General features: G+C 69.1%; 6 protein-coding genes across 6 annotated transcripts; 1 reads left to right on the top strand and 5 right to left on the bottom strand.

Moving 5' to 3' along the window:
- Positions 1 to 701: 701 nt before the first annotated feature.
- On the bottom strand, positions 702 to 4,690 carry EMIHUDRAFT_449933 (hypothetical protein; the record flags this gene model as incomplete). The annotated part of the gene is made up of 6 exons (XM_005780696.1): positions 4,438 to 4,690; positions 3,410 to 4,077; positions 2,117 to 3,014; positions 1,115 to 2,035; positions 881 to 902; positions 702 to 796 (listed from the first exon to the last, which is right to left on the bottom strand). The coding sequence occupies exons 1-6, from the start codon at positions 4,579 to 4,581 to the stop codon at positions 702 to 704; spliced, it is 2,748 nt and encodes a 915-aa protein (XP_005780753.1). The 5' UTR covers positions 4,582 to 4,690.
- Positions 4,691 to 5,890: 1,200 nt separating this feature from the next.
- EMIHUDRAFT_353360 (hypothetical protein) lies at positions 5,891 to 6,547 on the bottom strand. The gene has a single exon (XM_005780695.1). The coding sequence runs from the start codon at positions 6,503 to 6,505 to the stop codon at positions 5,978 to 5,980; it is 528 nt and encodes a 175-aa protein (XP_005780752.1). The 5' UTR covers positions 6,506 to 6,547; the 3' UTR covers positions 5,891 to 5,977.
- A 114-nt stretch (positions 6,548 to 6,661) lies between these two features.
- Positions 6,662 to 7,268, bottom strand: EMIHUDRAFT_353359 (hypothetical protein). Its single transcript, XM_005780694.1, has one exon. It carries the CDS (start codon positions 7,175 to 7,177, stop codon positions 6,704 to 6,706), a length of 474 nt encoding a protein of 157 aa, XP_005780751.1. The 5' UTR covers positions 7,178 to 7,268; the 3' UTR covers positions 6,662 to 6,703.
- A 7,851-nt stretch (positions 7,269 to 15,119) lies between these two features.
- On the bottom strand, positions 15,120 to 17,104 carry EMIHUDRAFT_463071 (hypothetical protein; the record flags this gene model as incomplete). The annotated part of the gene is made up of 4 exons (XM_005780693.1): positions 15,120 to 15,251; positions 15,547 to 15,948; positions 16,034 to 16,182; positions 16,348 to 17,104. The coding sequence occupies 4 exons, from the start codon at positions 17,102 to 17,104 to the stop codon at positions 15,120 to 15,122; spliced, it is 1,440 nt and encodes a 479-aa protein (XP_005780750.1).
- An 822-nt stretch (positions 17,105 to 17,926) lies between these two features.
- On the top strand, positions 17,927 to 19,141 carry EMIHUDRAFT_434724 (hypothetical protein). Its single transcript, XM_005780692.1, has 3 exons — positions 17,927 to 18,581; positions 18,662 to 18,778; positions 18,852 to 19,141. The coding sequence occupies exons 1-3, from the start codon at positions 17,943 to 17,945 to the stop codon at positions 18,912 to 18,914; spliced, it is 819 nt and encodes a 272-aa protein (XP_005780749.1). The 5' UTR covers positions 17,927 to 17,942; the 3' UTR covers positions 18,915 to 19,141.
- A 397-nt stretch (positions 19,142 to 19,538) lies between these two features.
- Positions 19,539 to 25,183, bottom strand: EMIHUDRAFT_99833 (hypothetical protein; the record flags this gene model as incomplete). Its single annotated transcript, XM_005780691.1, has 9 exons — positions 19,539 to 20,073; positions 20,566 to 22,943; positions 23,310 to 23,387; positions 23,527 to 23,694; positions 23,891 to 24,048; positions 24,274 to 24,335; positions 24,598 to 24,626; positions 24,743 to 24,787; positions 25,010 to 25,183. The coding sequence occupies 9 exons, from the start codon at positions 25,181 to 25,183 to the stop codon at positions 19,539 to 19,541; spliced, it is 3,627 nt and encodes a 1,208-aa protein (XP_005780748.1).
- Between the last annotated feature and the right edge of the window lie 652 nt (positions 25,184 to 25,835).

The following is a 25,835-nucleotide window of genomic DNA, read 5'->3' as shown; positions in this document are numbered from 1 at the left end:
GCGCGCAGGAGGAGGCAAGTGGCGGCGAGGCCCTCGAGGGGGAGCACGCCCTCCGTAGCCCTGTCCTTCTGCGGCGCAGAGCTAGACAGCCGCCTCCGCCAGACCCGCTGCCCACCTGTAGGCCGCTTCGCCATAGCGCAGCGCGCCTCGCGCTGGCACGAGCGGCGGCGCAGGAAGCACGCTCGCAAGTCCGGCGCCGCGCCCTTCGCCGAGCGGACGTGGCAGAGAGTGCTCCTCGCCGAGAGGCTGCGGCGAGCGATCCGCACCCGCGAAGGCGGCGTCGCGAACAGCGGCGACCCGACTGCTGAGGTGCGACGAGAGGGCCTCCCAGGGCGGCGAGGAGTGGCGCGGTGCGCTTCTCATGTCGCGACGTGCGAGCAGGCGCTGCTGACAGACGTGTGCTGCAGCACACCCGCCCCCTCCCTTCCTCCGCGCCTGAGCCGAGCCGAGGAGATAGGATCGCACCGCCGCGCTGCGCGCCGCGCCCTGCCTGCGTGGAGTGTGCAGGGGGGCGGCCGGTGAGAGTAGGTGCGGCTCGACGCTCGGCAGCGCTCGTCCTTGCTGCGCTTCGCTGCCGCCGTCGGAGAGGATGGCGAGGCGGCAGCGGAAGAGGCGCCGCCCGCACTCATTGCGGGAGATGTCCACGCGAGAGGAGGGAGAGGGGCGAGGCGCTGACCTCCAGGCGCTTGCACCGCCTCTGCTCACCTCGCGGCCCCGTCGGCCAACGCGGCGCGCCCGACGAGCCGCGGCGGTGGCCGAGAAGTCGGAGCCGGCCGGTTCGTCGCAGCCTCATCGCCTTGCGACGCCGAGGGAGTGCGGCGAGTGGGTGCGCGAGCGGCAGCTGGAGAGCCTCGAGCGCTGGCTGAGTCACGCCGGCGACGTCGCGCAGGGCCTAGGCGCTCCTTGAAGAGGGAACCACACACGCCAAAACATTTGCGTCTTTTCTATCACGATACGTATGTGTGCAAAGTCTCGGAGATCGACATTTCCCCCCCCGCGGCCCGCGCTCGAGAGGGACACGGTTCTCACGGAGATCACGGACACGGTCGGGCGTGTACTGTACGTGATTTATTTGGGCGCGGCCCCCGCCGGCGCCCTCGCGGCGTCATGTCACCGACGCCTTCCCCCTGCCGCCCGCCGCGGCCGCCTTGCCCGCGGTTTTGGGCATCTTTTTGCCCGCGTCGTCCTCGATGTCCTTCCGCTGGTAAAAGTGCGGCGCGATCTCGACGAGCCAGTCGGGCTTGATCTCGATGATCTGCCGCATAAACTCCTTGGTGGTGAAGACGAGCTCGTGGTAGACTACCCACCGTGGCTGCGAGCCGTGCAGCGTCGAGGACGGGTGGACGTGGACCGTCTGCGGGTGCTTGACGGTCCGGTAGTCGAGCGTCTTTTGCAGCTGCGCCGTGTGGTAAAAGTAGCCCGCCGTGACCGCCTTCGCGACCCCGTCCGTCGCCTGCGGGTCGGACGTCACCTCGAGCTCGACCCGCTCGCAGAGCGCCTCGACCTGCTCGCGGATGTCGCGCGCCTTGCGCATCGAGCGCACCTGGATGAAGTTCTCAAAGCACCACTGCGTCGAGTACTGCGTCTCGGCCCACTGGTTCCACACGTTGAGCAGCGTGAAGTGGTCGCCGCCCGGCCGGTTGAAGTTGTTGCGCGCGTTGTCGGCGTGCATCGCGCGCTCCTTCGGCCGGTAGAAGATGGAGGCGCCGATCTGCAGCATCGCGCAGATGGAGAGCACCTCGGCCACCACGCCGTACGGCTCGGCGGAGAGCAGCGTCTTCGAGGCCTGCGGGTCCATCGGGAACTCGGCCATCCGCCGCCCGAGCTTGGTCAGCTCCCCGCGGTCGTTGAGCGCGCCGAGCGCGTAGAGCTGCTCGAGCGCGCGGATGAGCGTCTCCGCGGGCGGCGGGTCCATAAAGTCGAAGTGGATGAGGTCGTTGATGCCGAGCGACTTGAGCATGAGCACCACCGAGCCGAGGTTGGTGCGCTGGATCTCCGGGATGATGTTGTCCTCGAGCTCGTTCAGGTAGGCCCACTTGGTGTACAGCCGGAAGCACTTGCCGGGGGCGACGCGGCCCGCGCGGCCGGCGCGCTGGTTCGCGGACGACTTTGCGACCGGCGTGACGATGAGCGACTCCATCGAGGTGCGGGGGTTGTACGAGTTCATCTTGTTGAAGCCCGGGTCGATGACATAGATGATGTTGTCGATGGTGATCGACGTCTCGGCGATGTTGGTCGCGAGCACCACCTTGCGCGCGCCGGGCGGCGTCGGCTCGAAGATCTTTGCCTGCATGTCGGACGGCAGGTTGGCGTAGATGGGGAGGACGATGAGCTCGGCGATCTTTGTGCCGAAGCCGCGCGTGCGGTGCTGCAGCGTCTCCTGCGCCGACTCGATCTCGTCCTGCCCCGTGAAGAAGACGAGGATGTCGCCCGGCCCCTGCGTGATGTGGATCTGAAGCACCGTCACGACCGCCGCCTCGAGGTAGTCCGCCTCGGGCGCCTTCGTGTAGAGGATGTCGACCGGGTAGCGGCGGCCCGGGATGTTGAAGACGGGCGCGTCGTCGAAGTACTCGGAGAACTTTGCCGCGTCGAGCGTCGCCGACGAGACTAGCAGCTTGATGTCCGGCCGGAAGCGCGCGATGTCCTTGAGCAGGCCGAAGAGGACGTCGGTGTGGAGCGTGCGCTCGTGCGCCTCGTCCAGGATCATCGCCGAGTAGGAGGCGAGGTCGGGCTCGCCGAGAAACTCGCGCAGCAGCATGCCGTCCGTCATGTACTTGAGCGCGGTCCGCTCCGAGGTGCAGTCCTCGAACCGGATCGAGTAGCCAACCTCGTTGCCCAGCTTGCAGCCAACCTCCTCGGCGACGCGGGCGGCGACGGACATGGCGGCCACACGGCGCGGCTGCGTGCAGCCGATCTTCTTGCCGTCCTCGCAGTAGCCCGCCTCCATCAGGTACTGCGGCACCTGCGTCGTCTTGCCGGAGCCTGTCTCGCCGACGATGATCAGGCACTGGTAGCTGTTCACCGCCTCGATGATCTGCTCGCGGTACGGAAAGACGGGGAGGGTCTTGCGCACCTGCGGCACGGCCGGCGGGGGGGGTGAGGCGGGGGGGAGTGAGGCGGGGGGGAGCGAGGCGGGGCGCGTCGGCGGGGGCGCGGCGTGCCGGGGCGGGGGGCGGAGGGGAGGAGGCGGAGGGGAGTGAGGGGAGTGAGGGGAGTGAGGGGAGTGAGGGGAGTGAGGCGGGCGAGGCGGGCGAGGCGGGCGAGGCGGGCGAGGCGGGCGAGGCGGGCGAGGCGGGCGAGGCGGGCGAGGCGGGCGAGGCGGGCGAGGCGGGCGAGGCGGGCGAGGCGGGCGAGGCGGGCGAGGCGGGCGAGGCGGCTGGTCGCCTCCGCGAGCGAGTCCTTCTTGGACGGCTTCTTCGGCGCGTCTGCGCCAGGCTCGCCGAGATTGCCTGCGATGATCTCGTCGGCGATGAAGTCGATCTGCTCCTCGGTCGCCATCACGAGCTCGTACTCCTTGCCTCCCGTCTCGCCCATCTGCGCGCCCTTGCCCCGCCGATCAGCGGCTCCGACCCGCGCCGTCGAGCGCTTGATCTGCGTGGCGTCCCACGCCTGGAACTCATTCATCTCCTCGCCCTCCTCCTCCTGGTAGCGAGCGAGCAGCCCGTCGAAGCGCTCGTCCTGCCGCGCGCCGCCCTCGAGGTCGTCGTACGCGGACGGCATCGTGTACCGCTCCACCTTGTCCGAGATGTTGACGCGCTCGTTAGCGAGGTCGTAAAGACGCTTCTTGAGGTCGCGCTCCTCCTTCTCGCGCGCGGTCAGCTCGACGTCGCCGAAGAGGTACTCCTCGTCGCGCACGTCGTCGCGCGCCTCCTCCAGCTTCTGCTTCTCGCGCTTCTCCAGGTACACTTGCCGCGACACCTTTCGCAGCTGCTCCAGCACGCTCGCCTTCTCCTCGTCGTTGGCCTTGAGCAGCCGCGCCTCGTCCTCGCGCCGGCCGACCACGGCGAGCGCGTCGCCGCCCAGCTTGCGCGTCTTCTCCAGATCGCGCTGCCGCAGCCGCTCCGCGAACTCGTCGCGCTCCGCCAGGTCGCGGGCGCGCTCCGTGTCCGCCGCAGCCGCCGCGGCCGCCTCCGCTCCCTCGGAGCTCGGCGCGGCCGGCGCGGCAGCGGCCGCCTCGTCGCCCGCAGCGCGGCTTCGCTTGCGCTGCGCCCGCTGCCGCTCCTTGAGAGCGCGCTGCACCGCCGCCTCGGTCTCCGCCGCCTCGTCGTCGTCGTCATCGAGGAGCCCGTACTCCGCGTTCTGCTTGAGCAGGTCGAGCTTCTCCTTTTTGTCGGCGGCAGCGCGCGCCTTCTGCTGTGCCGCGGCGCCGCCGCTCTTACGCGGCGCCCGCGCGAAGAGGTCCTCCGCGAACTTGCGTGTCGCCGGCGTGTTTGGCACATCGGCCGCGTGCAGCTTGGCGAGGAGAGCCGCGGCCGACTTTTCCGACGAGGCGAGGTTGGTCACGTAATCGGTGAGAAAGTTTTCCGAGTACCCGAGCAAGCTCATGAGCTGGTCGGACACCCATTCCTTCATGGTGCCCATCCGCCGCGCGGAGATGGCCCCGTCCACGCGCGAGGCGGGCCGCGAAGAACCGGGCTCGCAGCAGATCGAGCAAAGAGAGGGCGTGGCCAGGGCGTGGCCAGCGTCGCGGCCGAAGCCGATTGAAGAAACCATTGTAGCTCTCTGCCTCTGTGTTCGTGCGTCGCCCATCTCTCATGGAGATCCTTCTTTGTTTATTCCCGACTATCGTCTCGTTCGGCCATCCTACGTACCAGAGGTATAAGCAGCTCCCTCTCTACCTACATACAAGGTCTTTCTTCTCACATCTCGGCGCACCATCTCTAATCTGCCCCTGGCAGCCCGCATTCGAACGATGGATGGATATTTCGCTAATACTTGAATTTTCACGCCGTCTAACAATGGGTGTGGTACGCCTGGAGTGCACCACTTGCACCCAGATCGCTCGCCATCCTCCAGACCCATCCTCTGTGCGTCCTTGACAAGCTTGGTTCCGCTCCCCGAGCCCGCCACCGCACACAGAAGCTCGTGACGCACGTTCTCGCCATCGTCCGGCAGCCGCAAAGCGACTGGAGCACTTGGAGCACTTGGAGTGCACTTGGTGCAGTATGGATTTTTCCGGCCCGCCTAACAATCGTTGCTGTAGAGTGTAGTGGCGCCAATGGCCGCCTCCCGTCGCGCCATTGGCACCCTAGCCAGCAGTAGCACCGGAGGCAACGCCACCAAGCCCATAAGTCACAAGAGTGACGGAGATGCTTGCCACGAGCACCGTGACACCCGACCCTGTGCGAGCACCGTGGGCGTATACGGCTGCATACGGTGAAATGATGCACAGCATGGCCAGACGAGGGATGCAAGGCTCGCCAGCTGTATGTTAGTGAGGTATATGGATGTGAGCAACATGTGTGCGTCACAGGTACGCGCAGCAGCGCATGTAGCCGCTGAGATCGAAGACAGCGCAAACAGGTCTTTTTGCGCCACCGAAGCGCCACGCACCCGATGGCCATGCTGGGCATGCTGGTCCAACCGCGTGCACAGGAAAAGCTATCAGCGCGTCTCCGCCATAACTGGACATGGCAATGAAGCAGCTGAGACGTGATAACACCAGCGCTGAGCCAAGGAGGTGGCCGCTCACCGCCGCCGATTGTTAGGACGGTCGTGTCGAAGGCGAGCGGCGGGGTCGTCGGGCAGCAGCTCGTGGCGATCATCGATCCGCGAGCTGCCAAGCTTGCCACAGGCCGGCACTGGGTCGAGGACGATGGCGCCGCGCGACTGGAGGCAACGAGAAAAATCAAGCCTGAGCGGGTTGCGATCACATAGACAATATGGATTTACGAACAGTCATCAACCCTGTTGACCAAGAACAGTCATCAACCCACACAACGAGCGCAGGAGTGGTACGGGTATGCGCGCGCCTCACTCACTCACGGGGCTTCGGCCGGCCCTGCTTTGAGGACCAGGCCCTTGCGTCCTCTGTCACCACATTCGGCCGGCGCAGCTGCGGTGGCAGCAGCGCCTTCTTGGCGCCGCTCGCCGCCTGCGGAGCGGCGACGGCGCGGCGCTTTGCGGGCGGCTCGGCCGGTCCGCCCGGAGTCGAGATTGGTAACGCGGCCGGCATATGCGACTTTGAATGCCTCGACCCCGGACCCGCCGCCGCGGCGAGTGAGGACGGTAGAGGCACCGCATTGTAGCGCGTGCCCTTGGGATCGGTCGGTTGCTCGTCGTCGCTGTCGCCTCCGGTGCTGGTCCAGGAGTCGGGCAGGCCCAGGTCCGAGGCCGACGGGAGCGCCGGTTGCGAGGGCGCGGTGGCGGCGGCGGCGGCGGCGGCGGAGGCGGCAGTGGACGCTGCGAGGGACGCGGCGGAAGAATGCAGGGCCGACGGCGCCGCGTCCTCGTCCTCAGAATCGGAGTCCTCGCCGTACGCGCCCAGCGCGGCGAGAGGGTCCATGAACACAGGCAGGATGTATCCGGAGGCGGAGCGAGGGGGCGACCGACAACCACAGCTCAAGACGGAGCGCCGGCGTGAAAAATAAATTTTTACGCAATTGCAAACACATTCGATGAGGCCGCGGAGCCTAGCGTGTCTGATCGTTTTTACTTTCATGAACGACGGAAGGAAGTAGAAAAGAAAACGTGCGATGGTCTGTTAGCTCTCGAGGTCGGATCTCGCCTCTTGGTCTCGCGCCGGCGCCAGAGGTCCGCCGCCGCTGCCAGCCCCGCCGCCTCCGATCCGCCCCGCCTCCATCCCTCCTAGCTCGCGGCCGCATCGGGCTCGCCGCTCGCGCGCCGAGGCCGCCTCCGCAGCCTCGTAGTGCGCCACCAGCCGCGCGACGGCGGCGTCGCCGGTGACGTTGAGCGTGGTGCGGAGGCGGTCAAGCAGCCAGTCGACGGCGAGGAGGAAGGAGAAGGTGGGCGGGATGCCCGAGGCGCTGAAGACCGTGTTGTACGCCGTCACGATCAGGACGAGACCTGCGGACGGCACCGGCGCCGCGCCGGCCGAGCCGAGGGTCGCGATGAGCAACAGCATGGCGTAGCTGGCGACGGAGAGCTGGTCGGCGAGGCCGGCGGTGACGGCGAGGAAGACGGTGGCGACGGGAAAGTAGAGCGCGCCCCCGTCCATGTTGAGGGTTGCGCCGAGGGGGATGACGAAGCGGCTTATGTGCGGCGGCACCTGCCCGCTCTCGAGGACGCACCGCGTGGTGACGGGGACGGTGGCGGCGGAGGAGGCGGTGGCGAAGGCGACGACCTGGGCCGGGACGACGTGGCGGAGGAACGGGAGCGGGCTCTCTCGGGTGACCAGAGCGAGGAGGAGGAGGTACGCGGCGGCGTGGAGCGAGAAGCCGACGGCGGTGGCGCAGAGCAGCAGGCCCACGTTCGCGAGGGCGGCGCCGAGGTCCGCCTGCTGGCCGAGCGCGTTCGCCACCAGCGAGAGCACGGCGGCGGGCGTGAGCCGCAGCAGCCACCCCACGAGCACCAGCAGCACCTCCTCCACCTCCCTGAAGAGCGTCAGCAGTCGCCTCTCGCGCGCACCTCCGCCTCCGCCGCCGCCGCCGCCGCCGCCTCCTCCGCCGCCGCTGCCGCCGCCGCCGCGCTCCGCCGCGTGGTGCAGGCCGAAGCCGAGGGCGACGGCGAAGACGATGAGCGACGCGAAGTTGGAGGCGGCAAAGTCGGCGGTGAGGTTGGACGAGACGAGCTTGAGGAAGACGCCCTCGTACAGCGTGTCGCTGAGCGAGAGGTTGGCGAGCTCGGCGTCTCCCGCCGCCGTCGCGCCGGGCGCGTGCGACGGAAGGAACAGGCGGGAGAAGACCAGCGCGGTGCCGACGCCGATGCTCGCGGCCGCGACGGTCGTGGTCAGGTAGAGGAGAATGGTCCGCCTCACGACCTCGCCAGCCTTGCCCCTCGCCAGCATGTCGGCCACGGAGAGCGTCACGCTCACGAATACCAGCGGCAGGACGACGCAGCGCAACCCGCGCAGGAAGAGGTCGCCAACCAGGCCGACCCACCGCACGGCGCTCCTCTTGGCTGCCGGGTCCGCCGGCTGCCAGGACGACAGCCCCCAGCCGGCCAGCAGGCCGAGGCTGGCGCAGCAAACGACCACGGCGACGGGGTGGCTCCAGCAAGCGCCCTGCGAGCCGCTGCTTCGCCGCGAAGAAGACGGGCCGAGGACGAGAGGCTCATCACCGAACGGCTCCATGTGCCGGGGCTCTGTGCTCACGCTCTGCCGGGGCTCTGCCGGCTCCAAGCTGCCGGGGCTCTGTGAGCACGCTTGCTTTGCGGTCGGCTCGTCGTGCACTATGAATTTTGCGCAGCGGCGCCGTCGGCGCCCGGCGATACGGGACCAGCTGAACCGCCGGCCCGAGCACCTGTGGCTCAGCTCGCGTCGGGCTATCTTCTTTCACGTAAACGCACAACCCCGGACCCGAAATCGCACAGAGTCACGCAACACGGGGTCCCAGGGAAGGCGAGCAAAAACCTTATCTTTCACACCTCGTGGTGAGCCGGTTCTTTCTTCAGACGGGCCCCTCCACCTTCATGTAATCATGTAGTGCCCACATCCGCAATCGTGGCACGTGGGATCGCTTGTCATGTGAGAGAGTGCGTTGTGTTCTTGTTGGGCATGCGCTTTCTCTTTCTTCGGACCCTGTCTGGGCGCTAGTGATGTTCGATCCTCCCCATAGTCGAACTGTGGCAGCCACTCGCACCGGTGGAGGTGTGGGTACGATCGTACGAAAAGGCCGGAGTCCTCTTTGCGCCGCTCGCTCGCGGCGGCAGGAGACATGGCCGCGGATGTGGCTCGCATTCGCTCGGCGGGCCTCCGTCTCACACACAGCCGCCCGGGCGTGCCAGGGGTCTGCCTGGCGCTGCGCTGCTCGCACGCTGCACTGCACAAAGCTGCGACAACAAGGGGATGCTCCTGAGCTTGAGCGTTGAGCAGTGCAGCTGCGGGTGCTCGTGGACAGCTGTGCAGTGGTGAGAGCGCCTGATTGGAGGCGAGAGCGGCCGCACATTGCTCGCTACCCCCCCTGCACATCTAAAGTCATCCCTGCTGCTAGGGGGGGGGGTCTGACCCCCCCAGCAGCAGAGCGCTGCTGCTGGGGGGGGGGTCCCGACCCCCCCAGCAGCAGAGCGCACGGACCCAGCTCTCCCGCCTCTTCGCCGCCGCCGCCCCCTCCCACCTCGGCTCGTGTTGTTTTAGCGGTACGCTCGAGGCATGTCTTCCGACAAATCAAGCAGACCGACCGCCGTGAAGCGTGATGATAGCGAGAGGGCAACTCCGCGAGGTTGAGCGCTGCAACGCTCTCGCTGCGCGGTACTCGGCGGTGTCGCAGCGTCGAGCAACACTCGGTGTCAGAGCGTCGCGCCTACATCAGTAGTCTCGTCACCGAGTGATTGCTGGCCTGTGGCGTATGACCTCGCGCGGATATCACCAACGACGAGCATGCGAAGATATGGAGCAACTTGTACAGCCCGCTGTACTCTCCCGGCTGTGCCACGGCGTATGGGCTGCGAGAGCAATATCTTCCCTCCTTGAAGCAGAGGCGCCGCGAGGCACGAGAGGAGAAGAAAAGAGACTGGCGTGCCCCGCGCCCGGCTGGCAGTAGGAGGGTACGCCGGTGAGACCACTGGTTTTGTCGACCATAAATTCTCGCCACTGGAACGCTAACCGTACTTACTTACAGCTGCTGTCTTGTACAGAGATGCCAGCACCCCCCAGCAGCAGAGCGCTGCTGCTGGGGGGGGGGGTGCTGGGGGGGGGGTCCGCCATGACTTTAGATGTGCAGGGGGGGTAGCGAGCAATGTGCGGCCGCTCCGAGCTGGTGCTTCGTCAGCGTGCGCAGCATGCTCGCTCGCTCTGTGCTGAGGCATGGCTGGCTGGCGCCCAACACAATGCCCTTGGTACATTGCTCCACGACGTGCTGGCTGGTGCAGTACTACCAGTGCGCTGTCCGCTGACTGGCGCGCGGTGTGCGTGTCGCCGCGCGTGGCACGGGAGGCTCGAGCGGCGCGGCTGTCGGTCATACGGTCAAACCCCGCGGCGCATGGGCGCCGCGGAAGCTGCTCGACAGGCTGCGGGCATCGCTGCGGCAAAAGCGCCCGCCCTCTGCTTTGCTTTCGCCCGCGTTTTACGACAACTTTCGGTATCACAGCCGCCGAACTTTACCTCGCTGTTTCTTTATCAGTGTATGTAGCTCTTACGTACATTCCCGTAGGAGGACTCTGCTGATAGGGTTTGCGATTTTATAGGCGAGGGAGTTTTGTTGTAAAATTCTTTACAGGTGTCTCGAAGCTGCGTATTCTCGTATTGTCGTATTATCGTCGCGCAGTATGGTATTGCGTGGAGGCGGTCGTATTCTCGTATCACTAGCTCCGAGTTCTGCAGTTAAGGGGAAACCTGGCACACGGAGCCCCCTCGGAGAGTATTCTTTAGCTCCGAGTAGAGGGGGTGCGGTCTGCTGCTAGGGGGGCCCAAGGAAGCGCGAGGGAAAAATTCCGCCGCTAAGGGAAACCCAGAGCGCGGAGCTAACCCTCGGAGACCCGTGTTATGGCCCTGCGAACGCGCACCCCCGGGGCTAGGGCTCTCTTGCCCGCAACCCGATACCAATCGTCTGGCCAACTGGGTGCGCTTCTTAGCTCCCCGGTCCTGGGCGTGCGGATGATGACTGCACTCCAAGTGCTCCAAGTACATCTCCCGGAGATGGGAGAGAGAGAGAGAGATGGGCGACGCACGAACCCCCCAGCTCCCCACAATCGCTGGGTCGTGGGATCGCTTGTCATGTGAGAGATTGCGTTGTGTTCTTGCTTTGTATCCGCTTTTCTCTCATTCTCATCTCTGTGTCGAACACTTCCGCGAGACAGGAGCCTTCGCCAGGTCTTGGACACAACAGCGATGGGATGCCGACTTAGTGCGGGGAGGGTCGGCGAGCACTCACTCACTGGCGGCGCCGCAGGGCCGGGGCACTGGCCACGGCCTCGCCGACCACTAGAAGGCGGCCCACCCACTACACGCACTAACTTAGTGGGCGGGGTGGTGGGAGGCTCACCCACTTAGCCCGCTCGCTGGCGGCCCACTCACTTCCGCACACTAATTTAGTGCGCGTAGTAGCCGGGCTCGCCTCTAAGAGCACTACTTCCCCGCAGGGCCAGGGACCACTCACTCACTACGGCATCGCTGCTCTTCACAGCCTTGTTATTGAGAAGAAAATACCTCCTATGGCGCTGTGCGCTGGCCTGTGAGAGGTTGAGGTGCGAGCCCTGGAGGCCCTGGGGATGGGGGGGGACTACCCGCGGGCTTAGAAGGCCCGCGCGCAGGGGGGTGGGGCATTCACACGACCTCGCGAACGCCCGACACCTCTTCCGCGCTGTCGCGCGACCAGCGCGACCCAGGAGGCGACCAGCGCTACCCAGCAGGCTCTCTTTCTTTTTTCTTCTGTTTGTTGCCAGAGGCCGAAATGTCGGACTCGGAGTACATGCCGCTGGGACGCTCCGGCGGCCCTTATCGTGCGCCTGGCACGCCTCCCGCCCGTGCCGTCGCGCTGCTCGGCGTCGGGATGCTGTGCGGCTATTTCCTTCTCGACCTGGTGCAGCCGCAGAGCTCATCCCGGCGCGTGGCGGCGGCGGCCAGCGATGCACTGGTGACGGTGGTTGCTCGCGACGAGGGCGCGGAGCAGCGCATGCGGGCGGCCGCTGCCGTGGCGCGGCAGGCTGAGCCGGCCGCCGGGCAGGGCGAGAGCGAGTCGACGCTGCTCGACCCAAAGGCGCTCCGCGAGCTACGCCAAGCGCTCAAGGCGGCGGTCGCCGAGGCCCACGCCTCCGGGCCCGGCACAGACCCGCTCGCGCTCCTGGCCCACCGGCTGCTGCAGCGGCCGGCCGCCGACCGGCCCACAACCGCTGCAGCGCCAGCCGCGACCAACGTGGCTGCAGGCGGCGGCGGGGGTGGTGGCGGCGGCGGCGCGTCCCTGCCGCCAAACGGCGGCCTGCCGTCGAAGCTGCCGACGGCTGCGATGTGGCCCCCTCGCTTCACCCGCGGAGGCGGCGTGCGATCCGGCTTCGAGTCGCTCGGCCGGCTGGTGCGGCCGGGAGAGGGGCGACCGGGCCGAGGGAGGGCGCGGCGAAGAGCGTGTCTCGTCGGGTGCTATAGGAGCCGTACCGCGGCGGCGACCTCGAGCAGCCGGGCGAGCTCGCGCGCGCGGCCAAGGCGCGCTCGTGCAGCTGCGACCCACACGCGGCCCTGGACCCTCAGCCGCGGCCCTCAGCCCTCAGCCGCGGCCCTGGACCCTCAGCCGCGCGGCCCTGGACCCTCAGCCGCGGCCCTGGACCCTCAGCCGCGGCCCTTGGCCCTCCGCCCAAAGGCGCGCTCGTTCAACGGCGAGCTCGTGCTAACGTACGGCAACGAGGCGGGCACCGCGTGGATCGCCAACCTCGTCTTCTCGCTGCGCGCCGTCGGCATCGAGCACTTTTTGGTCATCGTGATGGACGACGAGCACTGCGCCGAGCTGATGAAGCCTCCGTGGCGCATCTCTTGCGCGTGGTCCTCATGGGACTTTGGCAAGTCGCGCGAGTCGGGGCGCGGCTGCAGGCGGCCGGGAGAGCTGCGCCGGCTGTGGTACTCGCGGCACCACTACATGTCGCGGGTCATCGGCGAGCTGAACCTGAACGTCGCCGTGGTGGACGGCGACATCTCGGTGCAGCGAGACTTTTACCCGCTCCTCAAGGCGAGGGCCGAGACACGGAGAGAGAGACACACACCCTCTGGACGCGGCCCAGACGCGCCTCGGCCCCTCAAGGCGCCGCCGCTCCGCGAGCACAACCTTATCTACACGCTCGACCACCAGCACACCTGCGGCGACCTCAACGTCGGCTTCGCGTACTGCCAGAACTGCGCCTCTGGCGGGCGCGCGCAGTGGGCGATCGACGAGGGCCTGCGGCGCGAGGGCTACTTCTGCGCCGGGGAGCCGGGCGAGTTCGACGGGGCGAATGCGCGCTTCTGGGCAAGGTCGGACGGGGCGGGCGTGACGGCAGGCCCGCACCGGTGGGTCGAGTGGACGACGGCACGCGACCAGAAGCTCTACTCGGACGTGGTGGGCGGCTCTTGCTGCGGCGCGCCGCAGCACCGGCTGCTCTTCCCGGGCACATACAAGCAGGTGGGCGACTCGTACGCCTTCATGCGGCAGTGGGGGTCGCACGCGGGCTGCATGACGATGGCGGCGGCGGGCGGAGGCGCGAGCGGGCTGCAGACGTGGTGGCACGAGCTGCTCATGGGAGGCAATGCGAGCGACGGATACGCGCGGGCGGGCGGGCCTCGCGAGACGGTCGCCATCGCAACGGGGTCTCTCGCCTCGGGCTGGCACGGCACGGGGGAGGGCGAGCTCGCGGGCTGGTCGGGCCACTGGAGCGAGCGTCCCCCGGCGGTGGCGCACTTTGTGGGCGGCGGCCCGGCCGGAGGCAAGGTCGAGATCATGCAGGGACTCGGCTGGTGGCGGTACGAGGCGGACGTCGCCGCGCATGCCATCGCCGAGGCCACCAACAAGACGGCGGGCTACGCGCTGCCCCGCTCCTTCTTCTGGCCCGCCACGCGCCGCGGCGTGCGCGTGCTCGCGGGGGCACCGGCTCGAGGAGCGACTCCACCAGCCGAGTGAGTTCCAACTCACTAGGCGTGCTCGTGCTCGCGGGCCCCGCCGCGCGCATAGACACGGCCACTTCGGCCGAGTACGTCAGCGCGTACAATGAGCGACGGCGTTGGCTGCTCCGGCTGGCGGTGCTGCTCCAGCGGACTGCCGTCGACCCGCGTGCGCCGTGCGACGCTCCGTGGGTCGTGTCGGACACGCGCACCGGCCACCGAGGCCGGGGGTACCGCGGCCGCTGGTACACGCCGGGCTGGCCCTGGCCGTTTGACGGCGGCGTCGGCATCGTCGGGTCCAAGTGCCGGTACGGCGAGGCGGAGCCGAACACGACCGGCGCCACCGCCGACTGCTGCGCGCCCATCTTTGGCAAGGCAGCCCTCGCAGCCGCGCGCCCCTTCCTCGACGCCCCGGGCGCCTGCCCGCGGTCATGACCCCTACCGCCGGGCGCAGGTGGCGGGCGTGAGGTGCTACGAGACGGCGCACCCGGCGATCGTCGAGACGTACCTCGCGACGACGTACGCACGCCGCACGCAGTCGGCAGAGCTGCCGCTGGCGGACCTGATGGCGCGCGCATGCGTGCGCAAGCCCCGCCCGCGCCGCCGCCGGACGGTGAAGCCTGAGCCGAGTCGCCGCCGCAGGTGGGCGGCGAGGTCGACGCGGGCAAGCTACGAGCGGTGCGAGGTCGCTACGAGCAGCAGGTGCTGTGGGTCAGGCCGCCGCTGCCCTTGCCGCCGTTGCGTGGCCTCTCCACTTCGGACAGAGCGGCCGTCCAACGATTCGCGAGCAAGGAGTGCCTCACGGCGCTGAAGGGCAGCCTATGAGATTCCTTGTCCGTGGATCACCGAGGTGACTTGCGAAGGGAGGGCGGCCAACGCACACATTCATGCGGACGGACTCTCGCTGCGTCTCGTGTTGCGACGTGCCATGGATTCGTGTCGGGAAGCGTGTGCGACGTTTGCTTTCGTCGCACCACTCAGCCAGAGGCCCAAAGGGTGTGTATGTGTGTTCCACAGTCTCCGTCCGATCCAACTGTACCGAGTCACGCGACGCGTGTCTCGAGGTGTGCAGCTCTCTCGAGCGTCTCACAAGCGCGCGGCGCGCCCCTACGGCTTTAGGCGCGCCCCCTGGCGCCCCGACGGCCCGTGTAAAAACGAATAATTGACATCCATACGGCTTTATATCCCGCATCCCCCGGCACGAGCGGCACAGCGCGTCACATGTACATGTGCATGTGCATGCACATGTGCCGGTCGGCGCGCACATGCAAACTGAAACGCACGTTTCATGCAACTGCCGTTCCGCGGCGACTCGCACCCGCCATCCAATCTGCGCCCCCCGCACGGATGCACGTGCTCCGCTGATCCCTTCCGCCTTCCGGCCGCTCTGCATGCGCGCGAGGTTTATCGCGCGCGATGAGAGTTGCGCCCCTCTCGACACCGCTCACGTTGGCTTCGGCTTGGGCTTCGCCATCGACGCGCGCACCTCCTCGAGGATCGAGTCGGGGAAGACCTCGAGGGCGAGCTGCCAGCCGTCGAGAGGAGAGCCGCCCTCGTGGGCGAGCGGGGCGAGTACCTGCCGAAGGGAGCGCGCTGGAGGAGGGCGAGACGGGGCGAGGGGGGGCGAGGCAACTCTCTGCGCGCCTCGACCGCACGCGCAAAGCCGCAGCGGACGGCGTGGAAGATCTCCCCTGGAAGCGGCGGCGGGTAGGGCGATGCACTTTGGGCGCGTGCGGCAACCTCGTCGGTTGGGCGTCGGCTGTACCACGGGGAATCTCTGGGGTATGTCTGGTCTCTAGGAGAGATCTCGGCAACGCATCTCGGCCCGATCTCGGCCCGATCTCGGCCCAATCTCGGCCCGATCTCGTCACACCCGCGTCGGTCTGCAGGTTGGACACCTCCGGCCCTCGCTCGCCCGGCTGCAGCGCCACCTGGCACAGCTGCACGGGCTCCGGGGGGCCCGGGCCGGAGCGCCAGCGGATGTGGATGCCGCTGTCCGCCTGGCTCTGCTTCGCCGCCTCGTTGAGGAGGAGGATGTCCTCGGCGTATCGCTGCCGGTGCTGCTGGTCGCGCATGTGCTTGTACATGTGCGGCATGCGCATCTTCCGCTCGAAGAAGCGCCACGCGATGAGGCGCTCGAAGATGGACTGCCGCCGCACCACGTTGACGCCGTCGGGCCGGGTGCGCAGCACGAGCACGTGCGTCGCGCCCTCGCGCACGGCGAGCCGGTAGGGGATCGGCTCGAACAGCATCGCGTCCGCGTGCGGCTCGACCTGCGAGAGAGAGTGTGAAAGCGGTGAAGGAAAGGGGTGAGGGCTAGGGTTAGCGCGCCGCTTCGCGAGAGTGGCCCAGGGGAACGAGTGGCGAAGTGATCGACTTTCGATCCGTTCCTCGGAGGCGCGCCTCTCCGCGAGAGTTGTTGAGGGGGACGACGGGCCCGCAGATGCCGGGCAGCAGCATCGAGGCGCGCATGCAGTGTGCCAGCTCGGGCAGTGACCTCCACGAGCCTACGAGCGGGGACCGACACCGACGCGTGGTGGACGTGTCACGGCCTTGCTCCGGCAGCGAGTCTCGAGGTGCCCTCGTCCGATCCGAGCGCGACAGAGCACTCGCTCGTGAGGGCCTGAGGAGTCAACATGCAGCCCACTCACCGAGGAAGCTCACTCACTCACCACAGCCCTCGCTCGCGGTGGCCGAGGCGACGACGCGGAGGGGCTGGTCGGGCTGGCCCGCCCAGAGGCGGTCGAAGTCGAGCGGCTTTCGCCTCTGCACGATCTCGACGAGCAGCTGGTCCAGGTTGAGGACCGGCATCCCCAGCCGCCGCTGCACCAGGTCTGACACGCCCGCCGGCGTCACACGCAGCGCGCCCAGGCCGAGGGAGCGGAGGACGTTTCGCAGGTCGATGAAGCGGCGGCCGGCCTTTGGCAGCTCCTCGTAGTAGATGGAGCAGCCGTACCGCGGGTCCTGCCGCGAGAGCAGGTACGCGCCGATGAGCGAGCCAGCCGACGACCCGTACACGGCGTCCAGCGAGTCGGTCAGGCCGAGGTGGTGGATCGCGGCGACCATGCCGGCGGCGACGCAGCCGCGCATCCCGCCGCCCTCGACGGCGAGCGCGATCTTGATCCCGTCCGTTCGTGCGCCCGGCCGCGAGCCGACGGCGCGCCGCGCCTGCATCGCCTCCGCCACTGGATGGAGCCGTTGCTCCAGCGCCGACGAGTTGCCGCGCACGTCTAGTTGCGAGTACTTTGCGCCCGCGGCGAGCAGCTCGCGGAAGGACGACTGGGACTCCACCGCCAGCCGCTGCCGCGAGTTGCCGGGCCGCGCACGCTCCACGTGCCGCGTCTCGCGCCGCACGGACCTCTCGGCCGCCCGCAAGGCAGGAGCCCTCGCTAGCGAGAGAGCGAGCGCGCACGAGATTGCGAGAGGCATGTGGAGCGACCCGAGAAGACACGGCCCGGGCGGCGATGCGAAACTCGGTGTGGTTGCAGCGACCTTAGGGGGCGGCGTGAGATGGAGCGACCGAGAGGCGGGGTGGCCGTGGGATGCTGCTGGATGCGAAGCGGCGCTATCTTTTTCTTTTTTCCTTCCTAACAAACTTTCACGACCACCTATTGGCCCCCCCTGCTCCACCATACCTTCCCGATCGGTGGATGCACACCAGCGCGAGGTGTGTTTTCTTGGGCTGTTGCTGCTGCTGCAGCCAGTACACACATACACACATATGCAGCGCAGCCAGTGGGACGTCCCTCGCGACGAGCGCTCTCGCGGCGAGCGCGACCGGCGCGAGAGCTGGGGCGAGCGCGACCGGGGCTGGGGCGGGCGCGGCGGCCCGCCTGCGCGCGACGGGCCTCCTGCGCGTGATGGCAGGCGTCATGCTAACCCGTATGTCGACCGCGCGCCGCCCGGCTACGACGAGCGCGCTCGCGGCGGCGGAGGCGGCGGCGGCGGCTACGAGCGACGCGATGGCGGCTATGCAGGCGGCGGGTACGGCGGCGGCGGTGGGTACGGCGGTGGGTACGGCGGGCCTGGGGGTGGCTACGGCGGGGGGGGCGGCGGTCCTGGTGGTGGCTACGCCGGCGGCCCCGCCGGCGGCCCCGGCGGTTCCGGCGTCGGTGGAAACTGGGCTCCGCAACACCCGGGGCCGCAGCGGCTGGGGCTGCAGCGCTCGCAGAGCGCGGCGCCAGAGTCGCTGCACGCGCGGCCTCCGCCGCCTCCGCCTCCGCCCGGATTGGTGCCCTCTCGGTCGCTGAGCGAGCCGCCGGCGCCGATGGACCATCGGCGCACACGGGAGCAGCCGCACCTCTGCAATGGCGGGCCGCCGCCGCCGCCGCCGCTGCAGCAGCAGCAGCAACATCAGCAGCAACTGCAACAGCAGCAGCTGCAACAGCAGCAACAGCTGCAGCAGCTGCAACAGCAACAGCCGCATCTGGCGCAAAACTCGATGGGGCAGCACCAACAGCACCAGCAGCACCAGCAGCACCAGCAGCACCAGCAGCACCAACAGCACCAGCAGCACCCGCAGCAGCACCCGCAGCAGCACCCGCAGCAGCCCCCGCAACACCCGCAGCACCCGCAGTGCGGCCGGCAGCGCTCCTGCGGCCCGAGCTGCGGCGGCGGGAGCGACCCGTCTTCGTCGGCCATGCCCAACGGAGCACCCGCCCGCGGAGGAGTCTCGCGTGGCCCCAGTTTCATGGGCTGCTCCCCCTCCGCCGGCCCGCCCGCCCCCTCCGCCGCTGCCGCCTGCGTCGCCGCCCCCTCGGCTTGCGGTGGAGGGCCGGCGTGCGCCAACGGGGCGACGGCCGGCTCCGCTGCAGCGCTGCCCGCCTTCCCTGCAGCGCGGCAAGTCTCTTCCGACGACCCGGTCGTGGTTGCGCTCAGCCACGTGGTAAACTCGAGCCTCAAAGAGGCGCCGCCCGCGCCCTCGGACCCCATGCCTCGCTCCTGCCCCGACCCCACCTCTCCCGACCGAAGCACTCCTCCCCTCAGGCCGAGGAGCGAGCGGCAGCGGCCATCCACGAGGCCGCCTCGCACCGTGCTCTCCTGCAGAAGCGGCGCTGGGACATCGCCCACCAGGCACAGAGCCACTCCCCGCTACACACAAACGTTACAGGGCAATCTGGACTTGCACGAAGCCATCGATGCAGCGGAGTGACTGCGACCCTGCCCCCTCTCCCCGCAGGCGGCCGAGTCGATGCGTTCGCACTTTGACACGCACGGCACGCTCCTCGCGGACGCCTGAGAGCGGCGAGGCGCAGGGATGCCCGCCGCCGCCAGTCAGGTCGCTCCCGTCGGCGAGCGCCACAATGCACAGAGCCCGGTCGAACTGAACCATGACTGAACTTGCACTGTTGCACAGTCTCACGTTGCCGGGCTCGTGTTTCTCGTCCTCCACCCGCTGCCTGGGGAGGACAGGTCCTCGGTGTCGCAGGATACGAACTACATACGCGGGCGCTGCTTGTTTACGTTCGCGACGCGGCGGGCATAAAACACCGTTTTTTGTGATGCGGATTGATCGGCGGGGCTCTCTCCTCGCGGTCTGCACTGCGCACACTGCGGTGCAGCCGCGAGTCTCCCGGGCCCGCCATGGCCCGCAGCGCGCAGGCGTAAGGAGGCGAGGCCGCGGGCGCGGCACGGGCCCCACGGCCCACATCGCGCACGGCCACTCCGCACTCGGCAGGCGCACCCCCGCACGGGCGCACGCCCCGAGCCCCTGTATCTATAGCGATGCCGCATAGTAGATCATACCGTACACGTTGACGTAATTTCGGGGAGGCGGGGAGTGGGGGCCCGCGCACACATACCGCCTGCACATAGACTTCTCACTGCGCGCGCATGTCAGGCGGGGGGGGGGTCTTGAGCCCGCTCATTCTGTGTAGTGCCGCATCTCAGCCTCTTCTAGCTTGCGCAGCGCCTCCAGCAGCTCCGCTTTCGAGAGCCCCGCCACAACCTTCTCAACGTCGTCGCCCCGGGCGGGCAGGCCAAACGGATTGAGGCCGTCGCGACTGCTCGAGCTCGCCGCGGCCGGCAAGTCGAAGAGCGGCGGCAGAGCCGGTATCACCACGCTGCCACCGCCGCCGCCGCCCGCGCCACCGAACGTTGGGCTGCCCGCCCCCGCCGTCGTGCCGAGCCTGGGCCCGAAGGCCGCAGCAAAGCTGCCGCCGAAGCTGCCGCCCGCCAGCGGCGAGTGGTGCGGGTTGGGCTGGTGCGGGTTCGTCGAGCGGGCCTCGTGGCCAGCGCCTGGCCCGTCGGGCAGGTCGAAGGGGAAGTCCTCCAAGACAGAGAGCGCCGCTTGCTCCGCCAGCGAAGCGTCGGAGAAGCAGAACCGGTCCGGACTGCCCCCTCGCTCGGGCGCCGCGGCGGGCGAAGCGGGAGTAGTCGCGTCCGACGCGGTCCGCCGCCTGAGCGAAGAGAAAGACTGCGACGCGGCGTTGAGCTGCGACGCCGCCGGGCCGGAGCCGCTGCCGGCACTGCAGGCAGCGGAACTGCAGGCCGGAGGGGTGCGGGCCGGAGGGAGGCTTCGGCCGCCCTCTCCCCGCCCTGGCGATGACGGCGGGGCGGGCACGGGACTGGACAGCGCCGGCCTGGCCGAACCCCCCTCCCTGCCAGATGCGTGCCGCGCCCTCGCTCGGTCTCGCGCGCCGAGCGGCGGCTCGCCGATCGCGGAGGGCGGGTGAGTCGGCGCGGGCTGTCTGACGTCCTGTCTGGCGTCGCTGGCTGCTGCCTCCCCGCCGGCCGGCTGGACTGGTCCGGGCGGCGATGCGGCCGGCGGCAGGGGAGACTCTGCGGCGGTCGTGTCTGCGCCGCCCAAATCGAGCCCGTCGAGCGGAGTCGCGGAGCCGCCGCTCGCCGCCAGAGGGAGGGACCGAGCGGGAGACCCCCGCGCCGCCGACCCCACCACGACGGCATCCTCGCCGTCCGCAGCCACGTCGGACACGCCGCTCGCTTTCGCCGCCGCGTCCGGCGAGGGGCGAGGCGCCAGCGCCTGTCGACCCTCGGCGCGCGCACCGTCCGAGGCGGAGGAGGTCGGCGGCCGGCGTAACGCTGCCGCAGCGACGGCGCCCGCGTCGCGTGAGCTGGACTCGCCCGAAGCGGTGGCGAGGGCCACAGGAGGTCGAGCCGAGAGGCTGTCCGCGACGTCGGAGGCGCCCCTGTTCGCCTCTGGCCCGGACCGCCTCCCCGAGGAGCTGTCGCCGCCCTGCCTCGCCTTGACCGGCTCGGCGCGGCTTGGACGGGGCAGCGCCGCAGACTCGGAGCCCCTGCGGGGCACGGCACGCGCCGCCGCGTCTCCGCCTCTGCTCCGGCCGGAAGGCTCCTTGGCGGGCTTCGGTCGCCGCTCCTTCCGCCCGAGCTCGTCGTCGTTCGCCGGCGCCGGTGCACTGCTCTCGGCCGGCCGTGCTGGCGGGTCGACGAGCGACTCCGTTGGCGGCCGCGCCAGGGACAGGAGCAGCACGGCGCGCAGCGGTGATGGAGACCACGCGATGAGATGCGCGGCAGCCTCGAGGCAGCCGGACTCGAGGAGCGACTTCAGGCGCGCCGCGACGGGCTCGCCGGCGAAGAAGAGGCGGCACACCCACGCGAGGAGGAGCGCGGGCGCGAGAAGAGCCGCGCCGACGAGCAGCTGGCCGAGCTGGCGCGAGAGGACGCATGTGGCGACGACGGAGAGGAGGGACGGAGTGAGGGAGAGCGACGCCATCGGGAGCGCTTGCACCCGATCCGCCGTGAGGAGCGTCAGCGCGTCCAGCTCGAGGGAGTGAGCGGCGCACGCCTCGCGCAAGTCCACAATGTCGGCGGCGGTGAAGGCAACCTTTCGCCACGCCCTCAGGCCGAGCGGCTCGGAGGTGCGGTTGCCCTCCGTCGCCCTCCCCTCGGCGCGCCTCCTCACGGGGTGGAGGCGGCTTGAGACCGACTCGAGCGTCGAGAGCCAGCGCCTCACCCCGGCCGCGTTGTAGTGCGCCGCCCTCGTCCACGCGAAGTGCCAGCCGAGGCTGGACAGCCGCTCCGCCAGACCGCGGCTGGCCGCAACCTCGACGAAGAGCAGCCGCCCGCCCTCGAGGGACGGCTCCGCGGCGAGGTCGCCGCAGACGCGGCCGTCCTCGTGGTCCTCCTCGCTGAGCGTGCGCCCGGCCGCGTCGGCAGCCGCCTGCCGCAGCCGCCTGCCCAGCTCGCGGATGCTCCTCGACGCCGCACCACGGGGCGCTCTCCTCGCCGAGCCGCGCGCCGCCTCCCCGTCGACCTGCGCCGCGTCGGGTGCCCCGCCGAACCGCATGCGGCGTAGCCGCTGGGCCGCGCTGGGATGCGAGGAGGGCGGGCTGACCGACCGGAGGCCCTCGACCAGCGCCTTTTCGTCGTCGGTCGGGGGCGCGACCTCGTCCGAGAGGAGCGACGTCACCCGCCAGAGCACGCGGTGCGGGTCGCGCAGGGAGGCGCGCCCGTCCGCGTACGCGAAGCCGGAGAAGACGTCCTGCAGCGGGTGGAGCTGCAGCTTGATCTCGGCGTTGACTCGCCACGACCCTCCCGGGACGTGCTCGCGCCACACGCCGCCGATGCCCTCGAGGAGCGACGCGCCGGAGTGGAGCTCGAGCCAGCCCGACGGCTTGCACACCTCGCGCCCGACCATCCACGACTCGCGCCTAGAGAAGAGAGGGGGGGACATGAGGAGAGCTGGGGGAGAGGTGAGCAAGTGCGTCATCCGCGACTCGCGCCCCGTCGGGGAGTACAGGTAGAGGCCTCCCTCGTCCGACGCCTCGCTCGCGGGCCTGCCGCCGTCCGCCTGCTGCATGTGCTTGTCCTGCATGTGCTCGTAGACGGGCACGCCAGAGCACTCCAGGTCAGTGGGCATGTAGAGCCCGTGCGTGTGGGGCTGGTAGCGCGAGCCGAAGATGTACACGCAGCCGGTGGAAGCGCCGCAGTGCGTCAGCGCTCGGATGGCGTCTGAGCGGGACCACGCCGAGCCTAGCGCGGAGCGAGGAGCATCCTCAGTCGCTCGAGTACTGCGAGACGCGGCTGCCCTGCGGCCCCGCCGCGCGCCATTGAACTCTTGCCACGGCCCCGAGGAGCCCGCCTGTAGGAGCTCTGCACGCTCGGCCATGGAGCGCACCTCGACCCAGCCGTTGGAGCGGCACGGCTCCGTGCCGATCAGCCACGAGTTGCGGCGCGCCGGCGAGTAGAGCGAAGCGGGCGGGTTGCCACCCTCTGCGCGGCCGTAGCGGACGGCGCGGGTGTACGCCGGCTTGCCGTTGCAAGACCCGTCCTCGAGAAAGATGCCGTCCTGCAGCAGTCCCGGCGGTTAGCAGTCCCGGCGGGCGGGCGGTGCGACGCGAGAGGCGCCACGCGGGGAAGGGGCTTGGGCGGGCGGGCGGTGCCTGGGTCATCTCGGGTCCTCTCGGGTCCTCTCGGGTCCTCTCGGGTCCTCTGCCTGGGAGGAGCCGGCGACGATCAGACAGGCCGCGCGCGACGAGGCGGCCGTCGTCCGTCGGACGACAGACGCCACCTAGGCACACCGGCCAGTGGGTGGGGGCCTCGGCGGGGGCGCAAGGGGCGGGCGAGGCTTCGTAGCGGGCGGGGGCGCAAGGGGCGGGGGCGGGCGGGCCGCCTCCGCCGGGCAGGGCGCGATGACGATGTTTGAGTTTTTGACCCAGGAGGAGGTGGGGCTCGTCTCGAACCAGGTGCTGTTGTCGAGCTCCTCCGCCGTCTCCGCTACCGAGTACCGCTCCTGCGGGCGGGCAAGCGCGTGGGGAGCGGGCTCCGAGCTGCAGGAGCCGGCGTCGGGACACATCTGCACCATCTCGGCTACTCTTGGCTACTCTTGGCTACTCTTGGCTACTCTCGGCTACTCTCGGCTACTCTCGCACCATCCACTTGAGGCGCGGCGAGTTGTCGCACGCCACCGGGCCGATGTTCCACTGGTGCTCGAAGCCGGGCGAGTGCAGAAAGAGGGAGTCGATCGTGGACCGCTGCCGGTAGACGGGCTTGTCTTGGCAGCTGCGGCCCGTCCGCTCGTAGACGCCGTGTATGCGCGGCTGGCGGCGGGAGAGGGGGCGGGGGGGGTGGCGGGGGGTGGGGAGTGGGAAAGGGAGCGGAAAAGCCCCGAGGGAGTGTCCGTCTCTGCGCCTGGTGTCTCTGCGCCCGGTGGAGCGAACCTGTCCCTACCCTGCCCCTTACCCTGTCCCTAGCCCGCTAGCCCCGGCCCTGCGCCTGGTAGGCGGAGCCGGTGACGTAGATGCAGTCGGCGAGACCGACGCAGCGCGAGCCGATCGCTTGACTGAAGAAGCCGCTCGGCAGCGAGGTTGCGGAGCGCCACGGGTCGAGCAAGCTGCCGACGAGCTCGCGCGGCTGGAGCAGGAGGGGCGACGAGGCGACGAGGAGGCGGCAGCCTGGAGAGGGTCAGGGTGAGGGTGAGGGTGAGGGTGAGGGTGAGGGTGAGGGTGAGGGTGAGGGTGAGGGTGAGGGTGAGGGTCAGGGCCAGGGTCAGGGTCAGGGTCAGGGTCAGGGTCAGGGTCAGGGTCAGGGTCAGGGTCAGGGTCAGGGTCAGGGTCAGGGTTGTTATGCCCAGGGTAGGGGTCGCGACGGGCCGAAGCGGGCGGTGCGCGGTGTCTCACCCGTGGCGAGCAGGACGCACGTCAGAGTCGGCACGAGCAGCGAGCAAGCGGCGCGGCAGAACCTAGTGCACCGGCCGGCTGCCTCTCGCAGGAGTGTGCAGAGGGCGAGCGGCGGCGGCGCTTGGTTGCGCCTCCGCGCGGCGTCGCCCGCCGAGCGACTCCAGCTGGCGAGGGGGCTGGAGCGGCCGCGCGCGCCTGAGGACGGGCGGGCAGCAGAGGCGGGAAGGCTCCGCGGTCGTGCCGAGGCGGGCTGGGGCAGCGGCCGGAGAGGGAGAGCGCGCGCCGGCGCGCACACGGCCGGCGCCTCTCGACTCGGAGTCGGACCTGTGCGGCTTGGCGGAGCCGCTCTCGTCCTGCAGCGCGGGGAGGGGAGGGTGCGGCCCGGAGCCGCGCTGGGCCGGGCGCCTCTACCCCCGCCGCCCATCCCGCCCTCCGATCCACGCCACGCCTCGCATCTATTTGCAGGCACCACCTCGCTCTCAAGCAGCTCAAGCAGCCACTCGGCGCCGAGCGCCTGCGTTGGAGAGAGCGAGAGGATGGTTCAAACCTTCCCTGGGGAGCTCTGGCGTGCGCGGTCCGTCTCTCGCCAGCACGAGGACGGAGCCGACGAGGAGCGGGCGGTTTGCGACCTGCGCGAACGGCGGGTCGGAGGTCAGAACGCGCGGCGGCGCCGATGCCGCCGGGGATCGCGCGCCAGGTGGTAGACGCGCTGGAGATCGGACGAGAGGTCGTACACCACCACCGCGAGGTTGAGCAGCTGCAGCGACTGCAGCGACGTGTCGGCCGTCAGCGCGACCGAAGTGAGCGCCCAGTAGATTGCCGCGGCGGCGACCCCATGCCGAGCAAAGATGCAGGAGATGACGACGCCCGTCAACGCCCAGACTTGCAGGCTGGCCGCCGAGAGCAGCATCGCGGATCGCAGCTGTTCTGCAGGGTGCCGGCCGGCGAGCAAACAGTGTCTCGCCGTCTCTCTCCTCCCTCCCCCATCCCTCTCTCTCTCCTCTCTCTCTCTCTCTCTCTCTCTCTCTCTCTCTCTCTCTCTCTCTCTCTCTCTCTCTCTCTCTCTCTCTCTCACTCACTCACTCACTCGTTCACTCTCTCTCTCACTCTCTCACACTCACTCTCACTCTCCGCCACATAAATGGAAAACAAAAAAAGCAAATCGCACCCCGCCCCGCTCGCAGGGCGTGCATGCGGCCCGAAACCCTTTATTCTTCCGGCAGCCAGAGTGCGGAGAAGCAGGGAGGGCTCGGGCTCCTTGCTGAGGGAGGGTGTAGAGGATGTAGAGTGTAGAGCGCTGTAGAGCTGTAGAGATGTAGAGCGCTCTGGAGCGCTGTAGAGCTGTGGAGCTCTACATCCGCCGCGTGACGAGGCGCCTGCGTTGTAGAGCGATGCAGAGCGCGATTTTGCTGTAGAGTTGGTTGTAGAGGCTCTACACCTCTACAGCCAAACCGCCGGGAAGGCAGTGACTCAAAGAGGTCGAGCCGCGCTAATGAGGTGTCTCCGAGCTTACTGGAGCTCTGATGGACGGCCCTGACTATCCCTGACACACAGAGAGTCAC

This window comes from Emiliania huxleyi (assembly GCF_000372725.1).
Source record: "Emiliania huxleyi CCMP1516 chromosome Unknown EMIHUscaffold_21, whole genome shotgun sequence".
NCBI lineage: Eukaryota > Haptophyta > Isochrysidales > Noelaerhabdaceae > Emiliania > Emiliania huxleyi.
The sequence above is the reverse complement of the archived record's forward strand: the minus strand, read 5'-3'. Positions and strand labels throughout refer to the sequence as shown.

Bases quoted from the DNA above. Each gene is read 5' to 3' on its own strand.
- EMIHUDRAFT_434724 (XM_005780692.1), top strand. From the start codon at position 17,943: ATGGACCATCGGCGCACACGGGAGCAGCCGCACCTCTGCAATGGCGGG. The intron at 18,582-18,661 runs GCGCCGCCCGCG...TCCTCCCCTCAG, and splicing joins TAAACTCGAGCCTCAAAGAG to GCCGAGGAGCGAGCGGCAGC. The intron at 18,779-18,851 runs GTTACAGGGCAA...CCCCTCTCCCCG, and splicing joins ACTCCCCGCTACACACAAAC to CAGGCGGCCGAGTCGATGCG.
- EMIHUDRAFT_353360 (XM_005780695.1), bottom strand. From the start codon at position 6,505: ATGGACCCTCTCGCCGCGCTGGGCGCGTACGGCGAGGACTCCGATTCT.
- EMIHUDRAFT_353359 (XM_005780694.1), bottom strand. From the start codon at position 7,177: ATGGACGGGGGCGCGCTCTACTTTCCCGTCGCCACCGTCTTCCTCGCC.